A 24,319-nucleotide genomic window follows, 5' to 3' on the forward strand; every position below is an offset into this window, starting at 1 on the left:
CACTGTACTTATTGAAGCATATCAATAGAGAACCCTGGAGCTCTCTGTCAGACAATCTCACTGTCAGAGGTTTTACCTTCTGGACTAAATGTCTCTCAGCATACAGCTGGTAGAGATAAAATAACACATTCATGAACATTGCAATAGAACCATTAGACCTTTTAGTCTTGGAACAAAGTCAGTAAGCAAATAGATTATATTTCTGTTTTCTCTCTCGTTGTGTTTCTGTGTCTTCCACTACGAAACAGGCTCGTGTCTTCTCTCAAACTGACACGGGTGAAGGCAAAGTGTAAACACACACACACACACACTAACTGGTTGTGACATGTTGTTCCTGCTAATATATCTTTATAGCCTGTGGCAGGATCATCTCCCTTGTTGATATTTAGCTCTTCATCAACAAGACAAGGCAGGGGTTGCTATGGGAACGTCTAGCAGGGATGTCTATCACTAATCTCTCTGAGAAGCGTATTGTTGAGAGAGCTGTGTCAATGGCAACGATCTTCATGAAGATTTATGAAAAAATGATTGCTAAATATTATCACTAAACATTATCGTTAAACATTTTCCCTAAACATTATCCTTAAACATTATTACTAGCATCACTAAACATCATTAAACAGCATTGCAAAACATTATTACAAAACGTTATAGCTAAGCATTATCAGTAGACATTATTGACAAACATTATCTCTAAATGTTATCCCTAAACATTATCCTTCAACATTATCCTTAACCATTGTCCCTAAACATTATCCCTAAACCCTTTCCTTAAACATTATTAAAAGTTCAGAGTTATACTCCCTTTGTAGATACTCCACTGAAACTAGAGAAACATTTAGCTCTTTCACTGGCCAGGCTTCACACACATGCATGATCCTACACACACACACACACACACACACACACACACACACACACACACACACACACACACACACACACACACACACACACACACACACACACACACACACGCCCTGCCTTGAAACCCAGGACTGGTTCTGAGCCAGCAGATGGACTGGATCAAACACCAGCTCTGATTCCAGGGCCTTTTGATGTGGAAAAACACAGCTCATTCATTTGAGCTGCGAGGACTTTCTTCTGAAGAATACTTAAGAAACAACAAGCAGCTGCTTTCTATTAGACAGTCCGTTAAAGGGCCATTCAAAATAAAGAAACTGTAAATAGTCAGTAATGTAGGCTGATTAACTCAACCTGCGCATGCTGGTACATTTGAAAAGGCCTATTTCAGGCCACAAGGCCAGAGCAGATTGTATCAGAGCTGCACACACAGAAACTCATCTGATTTTCAATTATCTTCTGGTTTCATCTTTAACAACAAACATTCAACGCTGCTTCAATCAGACTGTGCTGATCATTTAAAATATTATAGTCACAATACTGAGCTATTGTTACAGAGTGATCTGGCCATGCCTTCTCTTGCACTTACACACACACACATGGGCACACACATACTCTCGGACTGCACACACAAACACACACAGACACACGCACACACACATACTTTCAGTAGACGTTGAGTAGGTCTGGCGGTCATTTCCTCTGTGCAGCTATAGTTAACTCCTAGTCCTGGGACAGACAGACAGAGTGGTATCTGAACCTACAGTTTATACCTAAAACCTCATTTACTTAATTAAAGCTTGTTAACTGTGACCTCCCTTGTTAGAAGAGACCTCCCCACACTAATTCATTTCCATTATTTAATTGACGTCTCGTTAAGACTGAATTTGACAAATGACCTCGTAGCTCAGGGAGGAACACAGAGCAGGGAAGGACAGCCACTCCAGTTTTGGAACAGTGTCACCTCCCAAAATGTCATCACCGTCCTCTCTTGTTTGGGTGATAATACCACTGTGTGTGTGTGTGTGTGTGCCCGTGTGTGTTTGTTTTTGTGCGAACAAGGATATAAAGTGTTTTGGTGATCAACCTGAGTTCTGGCAGTGCTGTGCGTTTGTTTCTCTATTCCCACCAGAGACAGACTGACTGACCTCAACTAGCTGTTTCCCCGTTCCCACCAGAGACTGACTGACTGACCTCAACTAGTTGTGTTTCCCTGTTCCCACCAGAGACAGACTGACTGACCTCAACTAGCTGTGTTTCCCTGTTCCCACCAGAGACAGACTGACGGACCTCAACTAGCTGTTTCCCTGTTCCCACCAGAGACAGACTGACTGACCTCAACTAGCTGTGTTTCCCTGTTCCCACCAGAGACAGACTGACTGACCTCAACTAGCTGTGTTTCCCTGTTCCCACCAGAGACAGACTGACCTCAACTAGCTGTGTTTCCCTGTTCCCACCAGAGACAGACTGACTGACCTCAACTAGTTGTGTTTCCCTGTTCCCACCAGAGACTGACTGACTGACCTCAACTAGTTGTGTTTCCCTGTTCCCACCAGAGACAGACTGACTGACCTCAACTAGCTGTGTTTCCCTGTTCCCACCAGAGACAGACTGACTGACCTCAACTAGCTGTTTCCCTGTTCCCACCAGAGACTGACTGACTGACCTCAACTAGTTGTGTTTCCCTGTTCCCACCAGAGACAGACTGACTGACCTCAACTAGCTGTGTTTCCCTGTTCCCACCAGAGACAGACTGACGGACCTCAACTAGCTGTTTCCCTGTTCCCACCAGAGACAGACTGACTGACCTCAACTAGCTGTGTTTCCCTGTTCCCACCAGAGACAGACTGACTGACCTCAACTAGCTGTGTTTCCCTGTTCCCACCAGAGACAGACTGACCTCAACTAGCTGTGTTTCCCTGTTCCCACCAGAGACAGACTGACTGACCTCAACTAGCTGTTTCCCTGTTCCCACCAGAGACAGACTGACTGACCTCAACTAGCTGTGTTTCCCTGTTCCCACCAGAGACAGACTGATTGACCTCAACTAGCTGTGTTTCCCTGTTCCCACCAGAGACAGACTGACTGACCTCAACTAGCTGTGTTTCCCTGTTCCCACCAGAGAAAGATAGACTGACCTCAACTAGCTGTGTTTCCCTGTTCCCACCAGAGACAGACTGACTGACCTCAACTAGCTGTTTCCCTGTTCCCACCAGAGACAGACTGACTGACCTCAACTAGCTGTTTCCCTGTTCCCACCAGAGACAGACTGACTGACTTCAACTAGCTGTTTCCCTGTTCCCACCAGAGACAGACTGACCTTAACTAGCTGTGTTTCCCTGTTCCCACCAGAGACAGACTGACTGACCTCAACTAGTTGTGTTTCCCTGTTCCCACCAGAGACAGACTGACCTCAACTAGCTGTTTCCCTGTTCCCACCAGAGACAGACTGACTGACCTCAACTAGCTGTTTCCCTGTTCCCACCAGAGACAGACTGACCTCAACTAGCTGTGTTTCCCTGTTCCCACCAGAGACAGACTGACCTCAACTAGCTGTGTTTCCCTGTTCCCACCAGAGACAGACTGACCTCAACTAGCTGTGTTTCCCTGTTCCCACCAGAGACAGACTGACTGACCTCAACTAGCTGTGTTTCCCTGTTCCCACCAGAGACAGACTGACCTCAACTAGCTGTGTTTCCCTGTTCCCACCAGAGACAGACTGACCTCAACTAGCTGTTTCCCTGTTCCCACCAGAGACAGACTGACCTCAACTAGCTGTGTTTCCCTGTTCCCACCAGAGACAGACTGACCTCAACTAGCTGTGTTTCCCTGTTCCCACCAGAGACAGACTGACCTCAACTAGTTGTGTTTCCCTGTTCCCACCAGAGACAGACTGACCTCAACTAGCTGTGTTTCCCTGTTCCCACCAGAGACAGACTGACCTCAACTAGCTGTGTTTCCCTGTTCCCACCAGAGACAGACTGACCTCAACTAGCTGTGTTTCCCTGTTCCCACCAGAGACAGACTGACCTCAACTAGCTGTGTTTCCCTGTTCCCACTAGCTGTGTTTCCCTGTTTCCCTATGTCATCACTAAATTGTCATCATAACTCTGCTGTGGACGCAATACACTGCCAAGATCCTATTTAATACAGTACTACTGACACATTCATTTATGTATTGATGTGTATATTGTTGTGTTTGATGTATAGTGATGTGTATATTGATGTTTAGTGATGTGTATCGATGTGTATATTGATGTTTAGTGATGTGTATATTTATGTGTAGTGATGTATATACTGATGTGTAGTGATGTGTATACTGATGTTTATGGTGAGGTGTATATTTATGTGTAGTGATATGTATATTGATGTTTATAGTAATGTGTATATTGATGTTTATAGTGATGTGATTATTGATGTTTATGGTGATGTGTAGTGATGTGTATATTTATGTATAGTGATGTGTGTATTGATCTTTATTGATGTGCAGTGATGTGTATATTGATGTGTTTGATGTGTAGTGATGTGTATATTGATGTGTTTGATGTGTAGTGATGTGTATATTGATGTTTAGTGATATGTATATTGATGTGTTTGATGTGTAGTGATGTGTATATTGATGTTTAGTGATATGTATATTGATGTTTAGTGATGTGTACATTTATGTTTGTAGTCATGTGCAGTGATGTGTATATTGATGTATATTGATGTGTATATTGATGTATATTGATGTGCAGTGATGTGTATATTGATGTGTAGTGATGTGTAGTGATGTGCAGTGATGTGTATATTTATGTATAGTGATGTGTATATTGATGTATATTGATGTGCAGTGATGTGTATATTGATGTTTAGTGATGTGTATATTGATGTTTAGTGATGTGTATATTGATGTTTATGTATAGTGATGTGTACATTGATGTATTTGATGTGTATATTTATGTTTAGTGATGTGTACATTGATGTGTTTGATGTGTAGTGATTTGTATATTGATGTATATTGATGTGCAGTGATGTGTATATTGATGTGTATTGATGTGTAGTGATGTGCATATTGATGTTTAGTGATGTGTACATTTATGTTTGTAGTCATGTGTAGTGATGTGTATATTTATGTATAGTGATGTGTATATTGATGTATATTGATGTGCAGTGATGTGTATATTGATGTTTAGTGATGTGTATATTGATGTGTTTGATGTGTATATTGATGTTTAGTGATGTGTATACTGGGTTAATTTGTGAAAGAGTGAAAGAGTCCCTGTTAAAATAATGGTTAATTTAATACAATTCTAATGTGGTGTATTATACTGTAATATGCACTCATACATACACAGACATGCACACAGGCACGCACACAGACACACAGACAAGCATTTCGCTACACCCGCAGTATAACATCTGCTAAATATGTATACGTGACCAATAAATTTGATTTGATTATGGAGTGTGATGATGTGTTATAATAACACTGCCTGTGGGGAAAGAGGCCCATCTGCTGCTGAAGGGACCTGCTGAGGTAGCCTAAAAATACAACCATCTGTAGGCACACACACACACACACACACACACACACACACACACACACACACACACACACACACACACACACACACACACACACACACACACACACACACACACACAGGCCTTCCATTTTCTTTGGGACTGATTTAAGGCTCTGATTAAAAGTCAAATCAAATCCATTTAAATGTCATTTGTCACATGCACTGAATACAACAGGTGTAATGTGTAACAGGTTACTGTGAAATGCTTACTTGCAAGCCCTTTAACCAACAATGCTTTAACTGTGCGATAGGGGGCAGCATTTTCACTTTTTGATGAATAGCGTGCCCAGAGTGAACTGCCTCCTACTCAGTCCCAGATGCTAATATACGAATATTATTATTAGCATTGGATAGAAAAAACTCTGACGTTTCTAAAACTGTTTGAATGATGTCTGTGAGTATAACATAACTCATGTGGCAGGCAAAAACCTGAGAGAAAATCCAAACAGGAAGTGGGAAATCTGAGATTTGTATGTTTTTGAACTCACCCCTATACACAGTGGGATATGAGTTATTTTGCACTTCCTACGGCTTCCACTAGATGTCAACCGTCTTTAGAACGTTGTTTCAGGCTTCTCCTGTGAAGGGGGCCGGATGAGAGCTGTTTGACTAAGGGGTCTGGCAGCAGCCTCGTTCTCAGTCATGCGCATTTGTCATGAGAGGTACCTCGCGTTCCATTGCTTTTCTACAGACAAAGGAATTCTCCGGTTGGAACATTATTGAACATTTATGATAAAAAAAAACATCCTAAAGATTGATTCTATACTTAGTTTGACAAGTTTCTTCGACCTGTAATATAACTTTTTGAACATTTTGTCCGACTGGACCAGATCGCGCTTTTGGATTTGTTTACCAAACGCCCTAACAAAAGAAGCTATTGGACATAATTGGACATAAATGATGGACATTATCGAACAAAACAAGCATTTATTGTGGAACTGCGATTCCTGGGAGTGCATTCCGATGAAGATCATCAAAGGTAAGTGAATATTTATAATCCTATTTATGAATAATGTTGACTGCCCAACATGGCGGATATTTCTCTGGCTGGTTTGGGATCTGAGCGCCGTTCTCAGATTATGCTTTTTCCGTAAAGTTTAAAATAAATCTGAAACAGCGGTTGCATTAAGGAGAAGTGTACCTAAAGTTCCATGCATAACACTTGAATTGTCATCTACATTTATATAGAGTATTTCTGTGAATTCATGTAGCTCTCTGCACAATCACTGCATGTTTTAGAAGTACTGAACGTAAACGCGGCAATGTAAAATGCGATTTTTAAAATATAATTATGAACTTTATCAAACAAAACATACATGTGTTGTGTAACATGAAGTCCTATGAGTGTCATCTGATGAAGATCATGCGGGGTTAGTAATTAATTTTATCTCTATTTGTGCTTTTTGTGACTCCTCTCTTTGGCTGGAAAAATGGCTGGGTTTTTCTGTGAGTTGGTGGTGACCTAACATAATCGTTTGTGGAGCTTTCGCTGTAAAGCATTTTTGAAATCAGACACTGTGGCTGGATTAACGAGAATTGTATCTTTAAAATGGTGCCTAATACTTGTATGTTTGAGAAATTTGATTTGAGATTTCTGTTGATTTGTATTTGGCGCCCTGCAATTTCATTGGCTGTTGGCGAGGGTTTCCGCTAGCAGTCCTAAACAGGTTAAGAAGTTTTAATAAAATAAAATATGTGTTAAGTAAAAAAGTAACAAATATTAAACAGCAGCAGTAAAACAATAGTGCACTATATAGGGAATAGGGTACCATTTAGGATGTAGTCTGTTTTGGCCATGAGAAGTGCTGAACACCATGATCATGTCACCAACCAACCAACCAGCCAGCCAACCAGCCAGCCAGCCAACCAGCCAGCCAGCCAGCCAACCAGCCAACCAACCCGCCAACCAGCCAACCAATTAGCCAACCAACCAGCCAACCAGCCAATCAGCCAACCAACCAGCCAATCAGCCAACCAGCCAGCCAACCAGCCAACCAGGTAACCAGCCAATCAGCCAACCAGCCAATCAGCCAACAAACCAGCCAGCCAACCAACCAACCAGTCAACCAGCCAATCAGCCAACCAGCCAGCCAACCAACCATCCAGGTAGGGCAAAGGCTGATAGGCCATAGAAAATGAGCATTTCTGTAGAGACTTAGTAGGGTGAAAATGCCCGAGATGCTGATCTTGGGTCAGTTTGGCATGCTCCTCACTAAGGATTCAGGTTAGGATTAGGGAAGGGAACCTTCACCCTAGAGTCGAGCTAGAGACTTCTGGTCATGGTGAGTCAGAGCGGTACAGGGTTCTCTAATGACTGACTATGAGCCAATAACCAGGAGGAAGGGGGAGAGGAGGGAAGAAGGGCAGGGGAAGGAGGAAGCGGGGAGGAGGGAAGGGGAAGAAATGGAGGGGGAGGGAAGGGGAGGGAAGGGGAGGAGGGAAGGGAAGGGGCAGGAGCGAAGGTGAAGGGGGAGAAAGAGGGAAGGCAGGGGATTGAGCTGGTGGTGAAAAAACTAGCTACTGCTGCTACTGGCTTCAGTTTCTCCTCTCCCACAGTGAAACGCACACATAACTTAATGATCAGAGAGAGAGAGAGAGAGAGAGAGAGAGAGAGAGACCGCATGTAGAGAGAGGGGGTTAGCGCTTGCAGAGAGGGAGTGAGCACAGGAGGAGAGAAAGGGAGTGTGACAGAAAATAAAGATAGATATTGAGAGCGCTGAGGAAGAGTGACAGAGAGTGACAGCCCAGAGAGAAAGAGAGGGAGGGAAGGAAAGAGAGGGAGAGAGGGAGGGAAGGACTGACCAGAATGACAGAGGGAGGAGGGACAGGAGGAGGAAAGAAGAGGAGAGGAAGAGAGATATTGAAAGAGTCAGCACAGTTAGCGAGTGAGGGAGGGAGCCAGTGAGAAGAGAGAAAGAAAGAGGGAGAAAGAGGGAGCAAAAAAATAAAGAGCAAAAGAGGTACAGCTCAGCAAATCAGGGCTTTCAGCCAGCACAGCTATTCCCTACTCAGCTGTTGTGTTCCAGCCAGAGAGGAGAGTTTCACTGCCTCTGAAAAGCGCGATAGAGCAACAAAAAAACGAGAGAAAGAGAGAGGGGAAGAAGCTAACTCGCTGTGGAAGAGTGGGAGAGAGAAAGCGAGAGAGCGAGAGAGCAAGGGAGACAGAGAGAGCGAGAGAGAGAGAATAAGAGGTTCTCTGTCCAGAGTTTAGGAGGAGAAAATGGATTCCGACTCGGGGGAGCAGAGTGAGGGGGATCTCTCTCCAGGTATGATTGCTTGCTAATGTATGTGTGTGTGTGTGTGTGTGTGTGTGTGTGTGTGTGTGTGTGTGTGTGTGTGTGTGTGTGTGTGTGTGTGTGTGTGTGTGTGTGTGTGTGTATGTGGCTGTGTTTATATGTGTGTATACGTGTTTGTTTGTGTGTGTCTATTCAAACTTGTAGTAGGTAGAGGTTTCCATTCATGGTTAAAAGGTTAGGATTGGACTGTGATCTTTCCTGTGTTTATTTATCTCTGGTCTGTACATGCGGAGTTGCAGCCTGCCCTCCGCTCTGTGTGTGTCTGTAAGCCGGCTCAGTGTGTGAGCCGTGGCCATGATTAGCGGGCCAGACAAGCTGAGACACGTGTGTGTGTGTGTGTGTGTGTGTGTGTGTGTGTGTGTGTGTGCGTGCGTGCGTGCGTGCGTGTGCGTGCGTGCGTGCGTGCGTGTGTGTACGTGTGTCTGTGTCTGTGTGTCTGTGTACGTGTGTGTGTGTGCGTGTCAGTGAGTGTGTGCTTACGTACATACGTGCCTGTGTGTGCATGATTGTGTGTGTGTGTCAAGCTATTAGATTTGATAATAATCAACACATCTACTAGGGGCCTCCTCTGTACTCTCCTCCCCTCAAGTCATCCTCTCAGAGGATACATCAATATTTAACTGACAGGTTCTGTCTGACTACATGGACAGAGTGTGGCTCTCGTCTTACGTTCCAATACAGAGATCAATATTTACACATAATGTGCGTCCCAAATGGAACCCTATTCCCTATATAGCACACTACTTTTGACCAGAGCTCTATAGGCCTTGGTCAAAGTGGTGCACTAAAATGGGAACATGGTGTCATTTGGAACGCACTCTTACAGATGTAGGATCTTTATTAAATCCATCTAAAGTTTGTCATTTCCACTTTAACATTTCAGACTTTATTTGCTCTAACAAAAAACCTACAAAGAAATTACATGAATTATAACCCACATAATAATTCACACTTCCTGTTACTGCAGGATTATTTTCCTGGTGTATCAAACTGGCCCAAATGAAGTTCCTCCATCTGTATTGTGTGTCTATGAAAGTTGTATGGTTGTAAAGTTTTCTTTTAATGTATTTTTTTAAGCCTATCCCAAACCTTAACCCTAACCTCAGAGTTAATGCCTGAACTTAACCCTAACCTCAGAGTTAATGCCTAACCTTGAGAAAATGTGGAGTTAATGTCTGAACTTAACCCTAACCTTAAAAATTCTGAGTTTATGCCTAAACTTAACCTTGAACACTTCGAAATTTGACGTTTGAGAAACGTGGATGGACGTCTAATTGTGACATGAGATTGTGAGAGCTGGTAGCATTAATCATAGGAATACTTTCAGAAGGCCTGTTGTCATAGTAATGTTGGCACATGTTGTAATATACAACATCAGGTGTCCTCAGTATAGCTCCCCGTGTCTGAAAGTCCCCTGATCTTGACCATATCTCTAATGTTGTGGTTTATCTTCAGTCACAGGACCCCTAACCCCTCTGAGCCCTGTGTGAAGGGCCATGTTTACGTTTGGTCTGGTGTTTGGGGAGACAGAGGCTTACTGTGCTGGAGGCATTAGGATATCCTTAAAGCCTACAGCCTTCTCACTCTCCTGCTCTCTCACTGACTCTCTCTCTCTCCTCTCTGCTGTGATGGCACACTTTCTCTCACTCTCCCCACATCTCACTGACTCTCTCCTCTCTCTCTTAAGTCACTCTTTCTCTCACTCTCCCCACATCTCACTGACTCTCTCTCTCTTCTCTCTCTTTAGTCACTCTTTCTCTCACTCTCCCCCTCTCTCACTGACTCTCCTCTCTCTCTTTAGTCACTCTTTCTCTCACTCTCCCCCTCACTCACTGACTCTCCTCTCTCTCTTTAGTCACTCTTTCTCTCACTCTCCCCACATCTCACTGACTCTCTCTCTCTTATCTCTCTTTAGTCACTCTTTCTCTCACTCTCCCCCTCTCTCACTGACTCTCCTCTCTCTCTTTAGTCACTTTTTCTCTCACTCTCCCCACATCTCACTGACTCTCTCTCTCTTCTCTCTCACTCTCTCTCTTCTCTCTCTTTAGTCACTCTTTCTCTCACTCCCCCTCTCTCACTGACTCTCCTCTCTCTCTTTAGTCACTCTTTCTCTCACTCTCCCCCTCTCTCACTGACTCTCCTCTCTCTCTTTAGTCACTTTTTCTCTCACTCTCCCCACATCTCTCTTCTCTCTCTTTAGTCACTCTTTCTCTCACTCTCCCCCTCTCTCACTGACTCTCCTCTCTCTCTTTAGTCACTCTTTCTCTCACTCTCCCCCTCTCTCACTGACTCTCTCCTCTCTCTTTAGTCACTCTTTCACTCACTCTCCCCCTCTCTCACTGACTCTCCTCTCTCTTTAGTCACTCTTTCTCTCACTCTCCCCCTCTCTCACTGACTCTCCTCTCTCTCTTTAGTCACTTTTTCTCTCACTCTCCCCACATCTCACTGACTCTCTCTCTCTTCTCTCTCTTTAGTCACTCTTTCTCTCACTCTCCCCCTCTCTCACTGACTCTCCTTTCTCTCTTTAGTCACTCTTTCTCACACTCTCCCCCTCTCTCACTGACTCTCCTCTCTCTCTTTAGTCACTTTTTCTCTCACTCTCCCCACATCTCTCTTCTCTCTCTTTAGTCAGTCTTTCTCTCACTCTCCCCCTCTCTCACTGACTCTCCTCTCTCTCTTTAGTCACTCTTTCTCTCACTCTCCCCCTCTCTCACTGACTCTCCTCGCTCTCTCTTTAGTCACTCTTTCTCTCACTTTCCCCCTCTCTCACTGACTCTCCTCTCTCTCTTTAGTCACTTTTTCTCTCACTCTCCCCACATCTCACTGACTCTCTCTCTCTTCTCTCTCTTTAGTCACTCTTTCTCTCACTCTCCCCCTCTCTCACTGACTCTCCTCTCTCTCTTTAGTCACTCTTTCTCTCACTCTCCCCCTCTCTCACTGACTCTCCTCTCTCTCTTCAGTCACTTTTTCTCTCACTCTCCCCACATCTCACTGACTCTCTCCTCTCTCTCTTTAGTCACTTTTTCTCTCACTCTCCCCACATCTCACTGACTCTCTTTCTTTCTTTCTTTCTTTCTTTCTTTCTTTCTTTCTTTCTGCTTTCTTTATTTCTTTCTTTCTTCCTTTCATTCTTTTGTGACTCTCTCTACCACCCCTATCTCTCTAACTCACTTTCCCCTGTCTCCTGTCGCCTGTCTCTCTCTCTCTCTCTCTCTCTTTCTCTCTCGTCCCCCCTCTTCTACCCCTCTCTTTATCTTTCTCTCTCGTCCCCCCTCTTCTACCCCTCTCTTTATCTATCTCTCGCTGGCATTTTAATCTTTCTCAAAGCAGAGGCTCGTGTCTAAAGCTGTGATCCTTCATTCAAATTATTCTCTTTTTAGAGGGAATTATATCTGAACAAAGCTACAATACAGGACTCCTCAGGCTCGTGTCTAAAGCTGTGATCCTTCATTCAAATTATTCTCTTTTTAGAGGGAATTATATCTGAACAAAGCTACAATACAGGACTCCTCAAACAACCATAACACTGTCTGTTAATACAGTAGGCAGGAGAGGGCAGGAGAGAGGAGGAGAGGGGAGAAGGGGAGGAGATGGGGAGGAGATGGGGAGGAGAGGGGAGAAGGGGAGGAGAGGGGAGGAGACGGGGAGGAGAGGGGAGAAGGGGAGGAGAGGGGAGAAGGGGAGGAGATGGGGAGGAGATCTTTCTCTCTCGGGGAGAAGGGGAGGAGATGGGGAGGAGAGGGGAGAAGGGGAGGAGAGGGGAGAAGGGGAGGAGAGGGGAGAAGGGGAGGAGATGGGAGAAGGGGAGGAAATGGGGAGGAGAGGGGAGAAGGGGAGGAGATGGGGAGGAGAGGGGAGAAGGGGAGGAGAGGGGAGAAGGGGGAGGGGGAGGGGGAGGAGAGGGGAGGGGGAGGAGGGGAGGAGATGGGAGAAGGGGAGGAAATGGGGAGGAGAGGGGAGAAGGGGAGGAGAGGGGTGAAGGGGAGAAGGGGAGAGGAGAGGGGAGAAGGGGAGGGGGAGGAGGGGGAGAAGGGGAGGAGAGGGGAGGAAGAGGGGAGAAGGGGAGGAGAGGGGAGAAGGGAGGAGATGGGAGAAGGGGAGGAGAGGGGAGAAGGGGAGAAGACGGGGAGAAGGGGAGGGGGAGAGGGGAGAAGGGGAGGAGAGGAGAGGAGAGAAGGGGAGGGGAGAAGGGAGGAGAGGGAGAAGGGGGAGAGGGGAGAAGAGGAGGAGAGGGGAGAAGGGGAGGAGAGGGGAGAAGGGGAGGAGAGGAGAGGAGAGGGGAGAAGGGGAGGGGAGAAGGGGAGGAGAGGGGGAAGGAGAGGGGAGAAGAGGAGGAGGAGGGGAGAAGGGGAGGAGAGGGAAGGAGAGGGGAGAAGGGGAGGAGAGGGGAGAAGGGGAGGAGAGGAGAGGAGAGAAGGGAAGGGGAGGAGAGGGGAGGGGAGAAGGAGGAGGAGGAGAGGGAGAAGAGGAGGAGAGGGGAGAAGGGGAGGAGAGGGGAGAAGGGGAGGACATGTTTGGTTATATTTCTCTTTCTATGGTCTATTGACTCCTATCTACTCTCCTGGGCCCTGTGAACTCACTGGACTACCCTGTCTCTCTCTCTCTCTCTCTCTCTCTCTCTCTCTCTCTCACACACACATACCTTTCCCATGGCACACACCCATTTACTGCCCTTCACACTCGTTATCCCTCTTGCAGCCCAAACACTCTTCTCCCTTCCTACAAACACACCCTTACACCCTTGAACACACACACACATACATTGCCAAAATCCAGAACCTGGAAGCTGGAAAATCTTTCAAACTCAGAAGAGAGAGAGAGAGAGGGGGGAAAAGAGAAAGAGATGGAGGGAGGCCCTGACTGGAAAAGACGACTCAGGAAAAGAGAAAGGAAAAGAAGAGAGATGGAGGGAGGCCCTGAAAAGACTGGAAAAGAGAAAAAGAGAGAGAGATGGAGGGAGGCGACTCAGGAAAAGAGAGAGAGAGGAAAAGAGAGAGAGATGGAGGGAGGCCCTGACTGGAAAAGACGACTCAGGAAAAGAGAGAGAGAGAGGAAAAGAGAGAGAGATGGAGGGAGGCCCTGACTGGAAAAGAGACTCAGGAAAAGAGAGAGAGAGGAAAAGAGAGAGAGATGGAGGGAGGCCCTGACTGGAAAAGACGACTCAGGAAAAGAGAGAGAGAGGAAAAGAGAGAGAGATGGAGGGAGGCCCTGACTGGAAAAGACGACTCAGGAAAAGAGAGAGAGAGGAAAAGAGAGAGAGATGGAGGGAGGCCCTGACTGGAAAAGACGACTCAGGAAAAGAGAGAGAGAGGAAAAGAGAGAGATGGAGGGAGGCCCTGACTGGAAAAGACGACTCAGGAAAAGAGAGAGAGAGGAAAAGAGAGAGAGATGGAGGGAGGCCCTGACTGGAAAAGACGACTCAGGAAAAGAGAGAGAGAGGAAAAGAGAGAGAGATGGAGGGAGGCCCTGACTGGAAAAGACGACTCAGGAAAAGAGAGAGAGAGGAAAAGAGAAAGAGATGGAGGGAGGCCCTGACTGGAAAGACGACTCAGGAAAAGAGAGAGAGAGGAAAAGAGATGGAGGGAGGCCCTGACTGGAAAGACGACTCAGGAAAAGAGAGAGAGAGGAAAAGAGAGAGAGATGGAGGGAGGCCCTGACTGGAAAAGACGACTCAGGAAAAGAGAGATTAAGGAAAAGAGAGAGAGAGGAAAAGAGAGAGAGATGGAGGGAGGCCCTGACTGGAAAAGACGACTCAGGAAAAGAGAGAGAGAGGAAAAGAGAGAGAGATGGAGGGAGGCCCTGACTGGAAAGACGACTCAGGAAAAGAGAGAGAGAGGAAAAGAGAGAGAGATGGAGGGAGGCCCTGACTGGAAAAGACGACTCAGGAGAAAGTGATTTTTCCTCTAGTTGCAGTAAAAGAAGAGTTTAGGTCATAAACACCAGCGCACCTCGCAGCAGGGCCTGAAGTGTGTGTCTCTGCATTCCATGGTCTGACTCCGTTACAATCCCCCACCTTATTCAGTTTAAAGAGGCAGACCCTTTACTGAAACATGGAATTAGTCTTCACTTTTAGGTCACAGGAAACACACACTGATCTTGCTTTTCACACCCGGATGAAATCATTGGCTGTGGACTTTGTGGAGCCGATGGAACCGCAGTAATCTCTTTGTGAGTGTGCATGTCTGTGTGTGTGTGTGTGTGTGTGTGTGCGTGTGGCTGTGTGTGTCGCTGTGCATTTGAGTGTGTGTGAGTTTATGTGCATGTGTGTGTGTTTGTGTGTGAGTGTATGTGCGTGTGTGTGTGAACCACAGTCATTTCCTCCAGGCCTAGTATAGTTGGTTAGTCAGTGATATGGCAGCCAGGCTGACTATAGCAACAGTCCCAAACCAACACTGGAGTAGACCTGATGCCTGATGGGACTGATGCCTTTTAGCAAAGCCTGACTGATCCACTAGTGCTCTAGTCAAAGTGCTCTAGTAAAAGTGCTCAGGTCAAAGTGCTCTGGTCAAAGTGCTCTAGTCAAAGTGCTCTGGACAAAGTGCTCTAGTCAAAGTGCTCTGGACAAAGTGCTCTAGTCAAAGTGCTCTAGTCAAAGTGCTCTGGACAAAGTGCTCTAGTCAAAGTGTTCTGGACAAAGTGCTCTAGTCAAAGTGCTCTAGTCAAAGTGCTCTGGACAAAGTGCTCTAGTCAAAGTGCTCTAGTAAAAGTGCTCTGGTCAAAGTGCTCTGGTCAAAGTGCTCTGGTCAAAGTGCTCTAGTCAAAGTGCTCTGGACAAAATGCTCTGGACAAAGTGCTCTGGACAAAGCTCTCTAGTCAAAGTGCTCTAGTCAAAGTGCTCTGGACAAAGTGCTCTAGTCAAAGTGTTCTGGACAAAGTTCTCTGGTCAAAGTGCTCTGGACAAAGCGCTCTAGTCAAAGCGCTTTAGTCAAAGTGTTCTGGACAAAGTGTTCTGGACAAAGTGCTCTAGTCAAAGCGCTCTAGTCAAAGTGCTCTGGTCAAAGTGCTCTAGTCAAAGTGCTCTAGTCAAAGTGTTCTGGACAAAGTGTTCTGGACAAAGTGCTCTAGTCAAAGCGCTCTAGTCAAAGTGCTCTGGTCAAAGTGCTCTAGTCAAAGTGCTCTAATCAAAGTGCTCTAATCAAAGTGCTCTGGTCAAAGTGCTCTGGTCAAAGTGCTCTGGTCAAAGTGCTCTGGTCAAAGTGCTCTAGTCAAAGTGTTCTGGACAAAGTGCTCTGGACAATGTGCTCTGGACAAAGTGCTCTGGTCAAATTGCTCTAGTCAAAGTGCTCTAGTCAAAGTGTACTGGGCAAAGTGCTCTAGTCAAAGTGCTCTAATCAAGGTGCTCTAATCAAAGTGCTCTAATCAAGGTGCTCTAGTCAAAGTGCTCTGGTCAAAGTGCTCTGGTCAAAGTTCTCTGGTCAAATTGCTCTAGTCAAAGTGCTCTAGTCAAAGTGTACTGGGCAAAGTGCTCTAGTCAAAGTGCTCTAATCAAGGTGCTCTAATCAAAGTGCTCTAATCAAGGTGCTCTAGTCAAAGTGCTCTAATCAAAGTGCTCTGCTCAAAGTGCTCTAGTCAAAGTACTCTGGTCAAAGTGCTCTGGTCAAAGTGCTTTAGTCAAAGTGCTCTAGTCAAAGTGCTCTGGTCAAAGTGCTCTGGACAATGTGCTCTAGTCAAAGTGCTCTAGTCAAAGTGCTCTAATCAAAGTGCTCTAATCAAAGTGCTCTGGTCAAAGTGCTCTGGTCAAAGTACTCTGGTCAAAGTGCTCTGGTCAAAGTGCTCTGGTCAAAGTGCTCTGGACAAAAGTAGTACACCAAGAAGGGAATAGTGTGCCATTTGGGGGCAAAATCGTGATCACTACAGTATATTACTAAATCATCACTCACACAGTATGACTATACAACTATATTACTGACTATTGTTTTGTTATTAGCCTTTAAATCATGAACCCTTATTGGAGCAGTTGTTAGCATGTCTGTCTATATGGGCTGGGAAACCCGGGATGGAGACCCGCAAAGGGCGTTGCACTGTCACTGTTTGTTAAAATCACTACAGTAATGTGTACCATTGGATCTGGAACTCTCCTGTCTCTTCTCTTAGATCCACCATGTGGTTAACATACACATCAGAGGAACTCAACAGACCCTGACAGGCCCAAGGCTCTGTGTGTGTGTGTGTGTGGGTGTGTGTGTGTGTGTGTGTGTGTGTGTGTGTGTGTGTGTGTGTGTGTGTGTGTGTGTGTGTGTGTGTGTGTGTGTGTGTGTGTGTGTGTGTGTGTGTGTGTGTGTGTGTGTGTGTGTGTGTGTGTGTGTCCTTCATAGAGCTCATGGTCAGGGATGGTGCCAGTCTCTCCTGAGGCTTTGACCAGCTGTGCATCTACAACACACTCTGATGGACTTAAAGACACACACTCATGGAAAGAGAGGGAGAAAGAGAGAGAGAAACATAGAGAGTGAGATAGAGAGAGAGAGAAACATAGCGAGCGAGAGAGACACACACATATAATAGTAGATCCAGCTCTTTCACATTTTGGAAATGTTTAGGCCTCCCAAAAAAGTAATCAAATGCACATTGACACGAACAAATGTTTTAGTTTCACAAAAAGCCGTTGAACTCACTGGGCCTTTTATACCAGGATGTGTCTGAGACAGTGTGAATTACTAGCTTTAGATTCACTCAGCTCCTCTCTTTTACCTCAGCTTTCTGAATTAACTAGTAAACAAACAAATGGGCCAAGGTTATGGGGAAGAGTTGGCAGAGAGAGAGAGAGAGAGAGAGAGAGACAAATTTGACCCCAATAACTACCGTGGAATATGTGTCAACAGTAACCTTGGGAAAATCCTCTGCATTATTATTAACAGCAGACTCGTACATTTCCTCAATGAAAACAATGTACTGAGCAAATGTCAAATTGGCTTTTTACCAAATTACCGTACAACAGACCATGTATTCACCCTGCACACCCTAATTGACAACCAAACAAACCAAAACAAAGGCAAAGTCTTCTCATGCTTTGTTGATTTCAAAAAAGCCTTCGACTCAATCTGGCATGAGGGTCTGCTATACAAACTGATGGAAAGTGGTGTTGGGGGTAAAACATACGACATTATAAAATCCATGTACACAAACAACAAGTGTGCGGTTAAAATTGGCAAAAAACACACACATTTCTTCACACAGGGTCGTGGGGTTAGACAGGGATGCAGCTTAAGCCCCACCCTCTTCAACATATATATCAACGAATTGGCGCGGGCACTAGAAAAGTCTGCAGCACCCGGCCTCCCCTGCTAGAATCCGAAGTCAAATGTCTGCTGTTTGCTGATGATCTGGTGCTTCTGTCACCAACCAAGGAGGGCCTACAGCAGCACCTAGATCTTATGCACAGATTCTGTCAGACCTGGGCCCTGACAGTAAATCTCAGTAAGACCAAAATAATGGTGTTCCAAAAAAGGTCCAGTCACCAGGACCACAAATACAAATTCCATCTAGACACTGTTGCCCTAGAGCACACAAAAAACTATACATACCTTGGCCTAAACATCAGTGCCACAGGTAACTTCCACAAAGCTGTGAACGATCTGAGAGACAAGGCAAGAAGGGCATTCTATGCCATCAAAAGAAACATACATTTCAACATACCAATTAGGATTTGGCTAAAAATACTTGAATCAGTCATAGAGCCCATTGCCCTTTATGGTTGTGAGGTCTGGGGTCCGCTCACCAACCAAGACTTCACAAAATGGGACAAACACCAAATTGAGACTCTGCACGCAGAATTCTGCAAAGATATCCTCCGTGTACAACGAAAAACACCAAATAATGCATGCAGAGCAGAATTAGGCCGATACCCACTAATTATCAAAATCCAGAAAAGAGCCATTAAATTCTACAACCACCTAAAAGGAAGCGATTCACAAACATTCCATAACAAAGCCATCACCTACAGAGAGATGAACCTGGAGAAGAGTCCCCTAAGCAAGCTGGTCCTGGGGCTCTGTTCACAAACACAAACACACCCTACAGTGCCCCAGGACAACAGCACAATTAGACCCAACCAAATCATGAGAAAACAAAAAGATAATTACTTAACACATTGGAAAGAATTAACAAAAAAACAGAGCAAACTAGAATGCTATTTGGCCCTAAACAGAGAGTACACAGCGGCAGAATACCTGACCACTGTGACTGACCCAAAATTAAGGAAAGCTTTGACTATGTACAGACTCAGTGAGCATAGCCTTGCTATTGAGAAAGGCCGCCGTAGGCAGACATGGCTCTCAAGAGAAGACAGGCTATGTGCTCACTGCCCACAAAATGAGGTGGAAACTGAGCTGCACTTCCTAACCTCCTGCCCAATGTATGACCATATTAGAGATACATATTTCCCCCAGATCACACAGATCCACAAAGAATTCGAAAACAAATCCAATTTTGAAAAATTCCCATATCTACTGGGTGAAATTCCACAGTGTGCTATCACAGCAGCAAGATTTGTGACCTGTTGCCACGAGAAAAGGGCAACCAGTGAAGAACAAACACCATTGTAAATACAACCCATATTTATGCTTATTTATTTTATCTTGTGTCCTTTAACTATTTGTACATTGTATATATATATATATATATATATATATATATATATATATATATATATATATATGACATTTGTAATGTCTTTACTGTTTTGAAACTTCTGTATGTGTAATGTTTACTGTTCATTTTTGTTGTTTTTCACCTTATATATTCACTTTGTATGTTGTCTACCTCACTTGCTTTGGCAATGTTAACACATGTTTCCCATGCCAATAAAGCCCTTGAATTGAATTGAATTGAATTGAGAGAGAGAGAGAGAGAGAGAGAGAGAGAGTGAGAGAGAGAGAGAGAGAGAGAGAGAGAGAGAGAGAGAGAGAGAGAGAGAGAGAGAGAGTGAGAGCGAGAGAGAGAGAGAGACCCAACCAAGTCATGAGAGGACAAAAATATATTTACTTGACTCATTGGAAAGAATTAACCAAAAACCTGAGCAAACTGGAATGCTTTCTGGCCCTAAACAGAGAGCACAGTGGCATAATACCTGACTTTGACTACATACAGACTCATTGACCATATCCTTTCTATTGAGATAGGCCACCATACGCAGACCTGGCTCTCTTTGTGCCCACTGCCCATAAAGTGAGGTGGAAACTCAGCTGCACTTCATAACCTCCTGCCAAATGTATGACCATATTAGAGACACATATTTCCCTCAGATTAAACAAACCCACAAAGAATCAAATCAAATGTTGATAAACTCCCATATCTACATGGTGAAACACCACAGTGTGCGATCACACTGTGGTATTTGCTATACGAGACCTGTTGCTATACGAGAAGGGCAACCAGTGGAGTACAAACACCATTGTAAATTAAACTTATATTTATCTGTTTATTTGTTTTCCTTTCATACTTTATCTTTATAAACATTGTCACAACACTGTACAAAGCCAATAATATTACATTTGAAATGTCTCTATTCTTTTGAAACTTTTGTGAGTGTAATGTTTACTTTATTCATGATCGTTTACTTCAGTACGGTGTACTGTCTATTTCACTTGCAATGTAAACACATGTTCCCCATTCCAATAAAGCCCTTTGAATTGAATTCAATTGAGAGAGAGAGAGAGAGAGAGGAAGCGCGAGAGAGAGAGAGAGAGGAAGCAAGAGAGAGGGAGAGAGAGAGAGAGAGAGGAAGAGAGAGAGAGAGAGAGAGAGAGGGAGAGAGAGAGAGTTGGCCGTGGTGGTGTTTTGGTCATTGAAGCAACTCCATGCTGAGTCTTGGCTGAGGGGAAGACTAGAGAAGACTCTGGGACCGGAAAACCTCTTTCTTTCATTCTCTCACTCTCCCTCTTTCACTCTCTCACTATCTCCTTTCGCCCTCCTTCCCCCATTTCTCTTTCTCGTCTTCTATGAATCTGAAGGAGAGAAGAGCTCACCTGCTGGGGTGAGATGAGAAAAAGTTGAGAAAAAGTAGAGAAAGAAAGAAAGAAAGAAAGAGAAAAGGGGAAGAGAGAAAAGGGGGAGAGAGATAAGGGGAAGAGAGGAATAGAGAGAAAGAAAGAGAAAGAAAGAGAAAGAGAATTACAGACAGCCTGACCTCAATGACCCCATATAGATTGAAGACAGACCAGACTGCAGGACAGAATACTCACTGCTAAAGAGAGCTGGTTCATTCCTCTCTGCATACCTCTCTCCCTCCCTCCTTTCACTCTCTCCTTACCGTTCCCTGTCCATTTTTATCACTCTTTCTCTTTCCATCACTGTCTCCATTCCTCTTCTTTTCCAACTCTCTCTTGCTCTCTTGTTTTTCACTCTCTCTCTTTCTCCCTTTCCATTAGTTTATCTTTCATCTGCCTTTCCATCTCTCTCTCTCTCTTTTTCAGTATCTCTTTTAATTGATTTAAATTCAAATGGGCTTTATTGGCATGGGAAACATGTTTATATTGCCGAAGCAAGTGAAAAAGACAAGAAACAAAAACCTCCCTATTTCTCTTTCTCTCTCTTTCCCTTTATAGTTATAGAGAGTTCTCTGTGTGTGTTTCAGGCCAGAGAGAGGAGAGGAGAGGAGAGGAGAGGAGAGGAGAGGAGAGGAGAGGAGAGGAGAGGAGAGGAGAGGAGAGGAGAGGAGAGGACTAGCGTTTTAAACCCCTCTTTTTTATTAGGATCCGTCACAGTTTATCATTACACACACACACACACACACACACACACACACACACACACACACACACACACACACACACACACACACACACACACACACAAACACACACACACACACCCAACACACACACACACACACACACACACACACACACACACACACACACACACACACACACACACACTAGTCCTACAAAAGCCTTTGAGTCTCTCCTCCCTGTCTTCTTCTCTCTAGAGTGGACGGAGAAGGTGAGGTTAGACAAGAAAAGACAGAGGGTGAATGTTCCATCCAGAAGTCACAGTTCTCTCCCCCACTTCTCTCCCTTTCTCTCTGACTCTTCCTCTCTTTTTATCTCTCAGTGCTATGACAAGCTATAACATGCTATTGGGCTCTCTCTCTCTCTCTCTCTCTCTCTCTCTCTACTCTCTCTCCTTCTCTCTCTCTCTCTCTCTCTTCTTTCTCCATTTCTTTGTGACTCAAACTGTGACAGGCTTTCAGGCCTATGGCTCATCAGTGAGTCAAAAAGGGACATCATCCTCCCTCCCTATCTCAGCTCCACAGGGAGCTGACCACATAAACACAAACACACAGTTCTTCAGTTGCAATGACAAGCCACCATCTCAGACTGATTACTGATGGAGTCCCAGAGCGAGAAAGAGAGAGAGAGAGAGATGTTAAAGGGTTTGCTATACTTAAACTCTTTCACATCATCCTTAGCTCTGGCATCTTCCCCAATATTTGGAACCAATGACTAATGACCCCAATCCAGAAAAGTGGAGACACATTTGACCCCAATAACTACCGTGGGATATGCGTAAGAAGCAACCTTGGGAAAATCCTCTGCATTATCATTAACAGCAGTCTCATACATTTCCTCAGCGAAAATAATGTACTGAGCAAATGACAAATTGTCTTTCTACCAAATAACCATCCAACAAACCACGTATTCACCCTGCACACCCTAACTGACGAACAAACAAACCAAAACAAAGGCAAAGTTTTCTCATGCTTTGTTGATTAAAAAAAGCTCTTGACTCAATTTGTTATGAGGGTCTGATTTACAAATTGATGGAATGTGGTGTTGGGGGAAAAAACATATGACATTATAAAATCCATGTACACAAACAACAAGTGTGCAGTTTGTTTGTTTGGCCAAAAACACACTAATTTCTTCCCACAGGGCCGTGGGGTGAGACAGGGATGCAGCTTAAGCCCCACCCTCTTCAACACATATAACAACAAATTGGCCAGGGCACTAGAACAGTCTGCAGCACCCGGCCTCACCCTACTAGAATCTGAAGTCAAATGTCTACTGTTTGCTGATGATCTGGTGCTTCTGTCCCCCCAATTAGGATCTGTCAAAAAAAATACTTCTGTTAAAGAACCCGTTGTCTATTTGTGGGTGTGAGGTCTGGGGCCGGCTCACCAACCAAAAATTCACAAAATGGGACAAACACCAAATTGAGACTCTGCATACAGAATTCTGTAAAAAATATCCTTTGTGTACAATGTAAAACTTCAAATAATGCATGCAGAGCAGAATGAGACTGAATACCTGACCACTGTGACTGACCCAAACTTAAGGAAAGCTCTGACTATGTACAGACTGAGTGAGCATATCCTTGCTATTGAGAAAGGCTGCTGAAAGCAGACCTGGCTCTCAAGAGAAGACAGGCTATGTGCCCACTGCCCACAAAATGAGGTGGAAACTGAACTTCCTAACCTCCTACCAAATGTATGACCATATTAGAGACACATATTTCCCTCAGATTACACAGACCCACAAAGAATTCGAAAACAAACCCAATTTTGATAAACTCCCATGTCTATTAGTTGAAATACCACAGTGTGCCATTATAGCAGCAATATTTGTGACCTGTTGTCACAAGAAAAAGGGCAACCAGTGAAGAACAAACACCATTGTAAATACAACCCATATTTATGTTTATTTATTTTCCCTATTTACTATTTGCACATAATATGACATTTGACATTTCTTTATTCTTTTCAAACTTTTGTGTAATGAGTGAAATGATTACTGTTAATTTGTTTTATTCTTAGTTTATTATCTATTTCACTTGCTTTGGCAACATAAACATATGTTTCCCATGCCAATAAAGCCCTTCAATTGAAATTGAAATTGAATTGAATTGATAGAAAGAAAAAAAGAGAGAGAGTGGTTGTTCCTAAATTCTTGAATCTCTCCTGGGTTCTCAGTCTGAGCTCAGTCTCAGCCATGACACACCACATCTATGCTACCACCTCCTTACCCAAACCCAGCCCCAACCCTCAGCCCTATACAGTCAGCTCAAACCCATCCCCAATCCTCAGCCCTATACAGTCAGCTCAAACCCAGCCCCAATCCTCAGCCCTATACAGTCAGCTCAAACCCAGCCCCAACCCTCAGCCCTATACAGCCAGATCAAACCCAGCCCCAACCCTCAGCCCTATACATCCAGATCAAACCCAGCCCAAATCCTCAGCCCTATACAGCCAGATCAAACCCAGCCCCAATCCTCAGCCCTATACAGTCAGCTCAAACCCAGCCCCAACCCTCAGCCCTATACAGCCAGCTCAAACCCAGTCCCAACCCTCAGCCCTATACAGCCAGATCAAACCCAGCCCCAACCCTCAGCCCTATACAGCCAGATCAAACCCAGCCCCAACCCTCAGCCCTATACAGCCAGATCAAACCCAGCCCCAACCCTCAGCCCTATACATCCAGATCAAACCCAGCCCAAATCCTCAGCCCTATACAGCCAGATCAAACCCAGCCCCAATCCTCAGCCCTATACAGTCAGCTCAAACCCAGCCCCAACCCTCAGCCCTATACAGCCAGCTCAAACCCAGTCCCAACCCTCAGCCCTATACAGCCAGATCAAACCCAGCCCCAACCCTCA

General features: G+C 44.8%; 1 protein-coding gene across 1 annotated transcript in view; it reads left to right on the forward strand.

Moving 5' to 3' along the window:
• The first annotated feature begins 8,087 nt into the window (after positions 1-8,087).
• Positions 8,088-24,319, forward strand: part of tnfaip8l3 (tumor necrosis factor, alpha-induced protein 8-like 3) — a 50,060-nt gene continuing 33,828 nt past the window's right edge. The window contains exon 1 of the mRNA XM_065012151.1: positions 8,088-8,698. Coding sequence (XP_064868223.1) covers positions 8,653-8,698 — 46 coding nt within the window. The 5' untranslated portion in view covers positions 8,088-8,652. The remainder of the gene's footprint in view (positions 8,699-24,319) is intronic.

The sequence above is a fragment of the Oncorhynchus nerka genome, linkage group LG27, assembly GCF_034236695.1.
Source record: "Oncorhynchus nerka isolate Pitt River linkage group LG27, Oner_Uvic_2.0, whole genome shotgun sequence".
Taxonomy (NCBI): Eukaryota; Metazoa; Chordata; class Actinopteri; order Salmoniformes; family Salmonidae; genus Oncorhynchus; species Oncorhynchus nerka.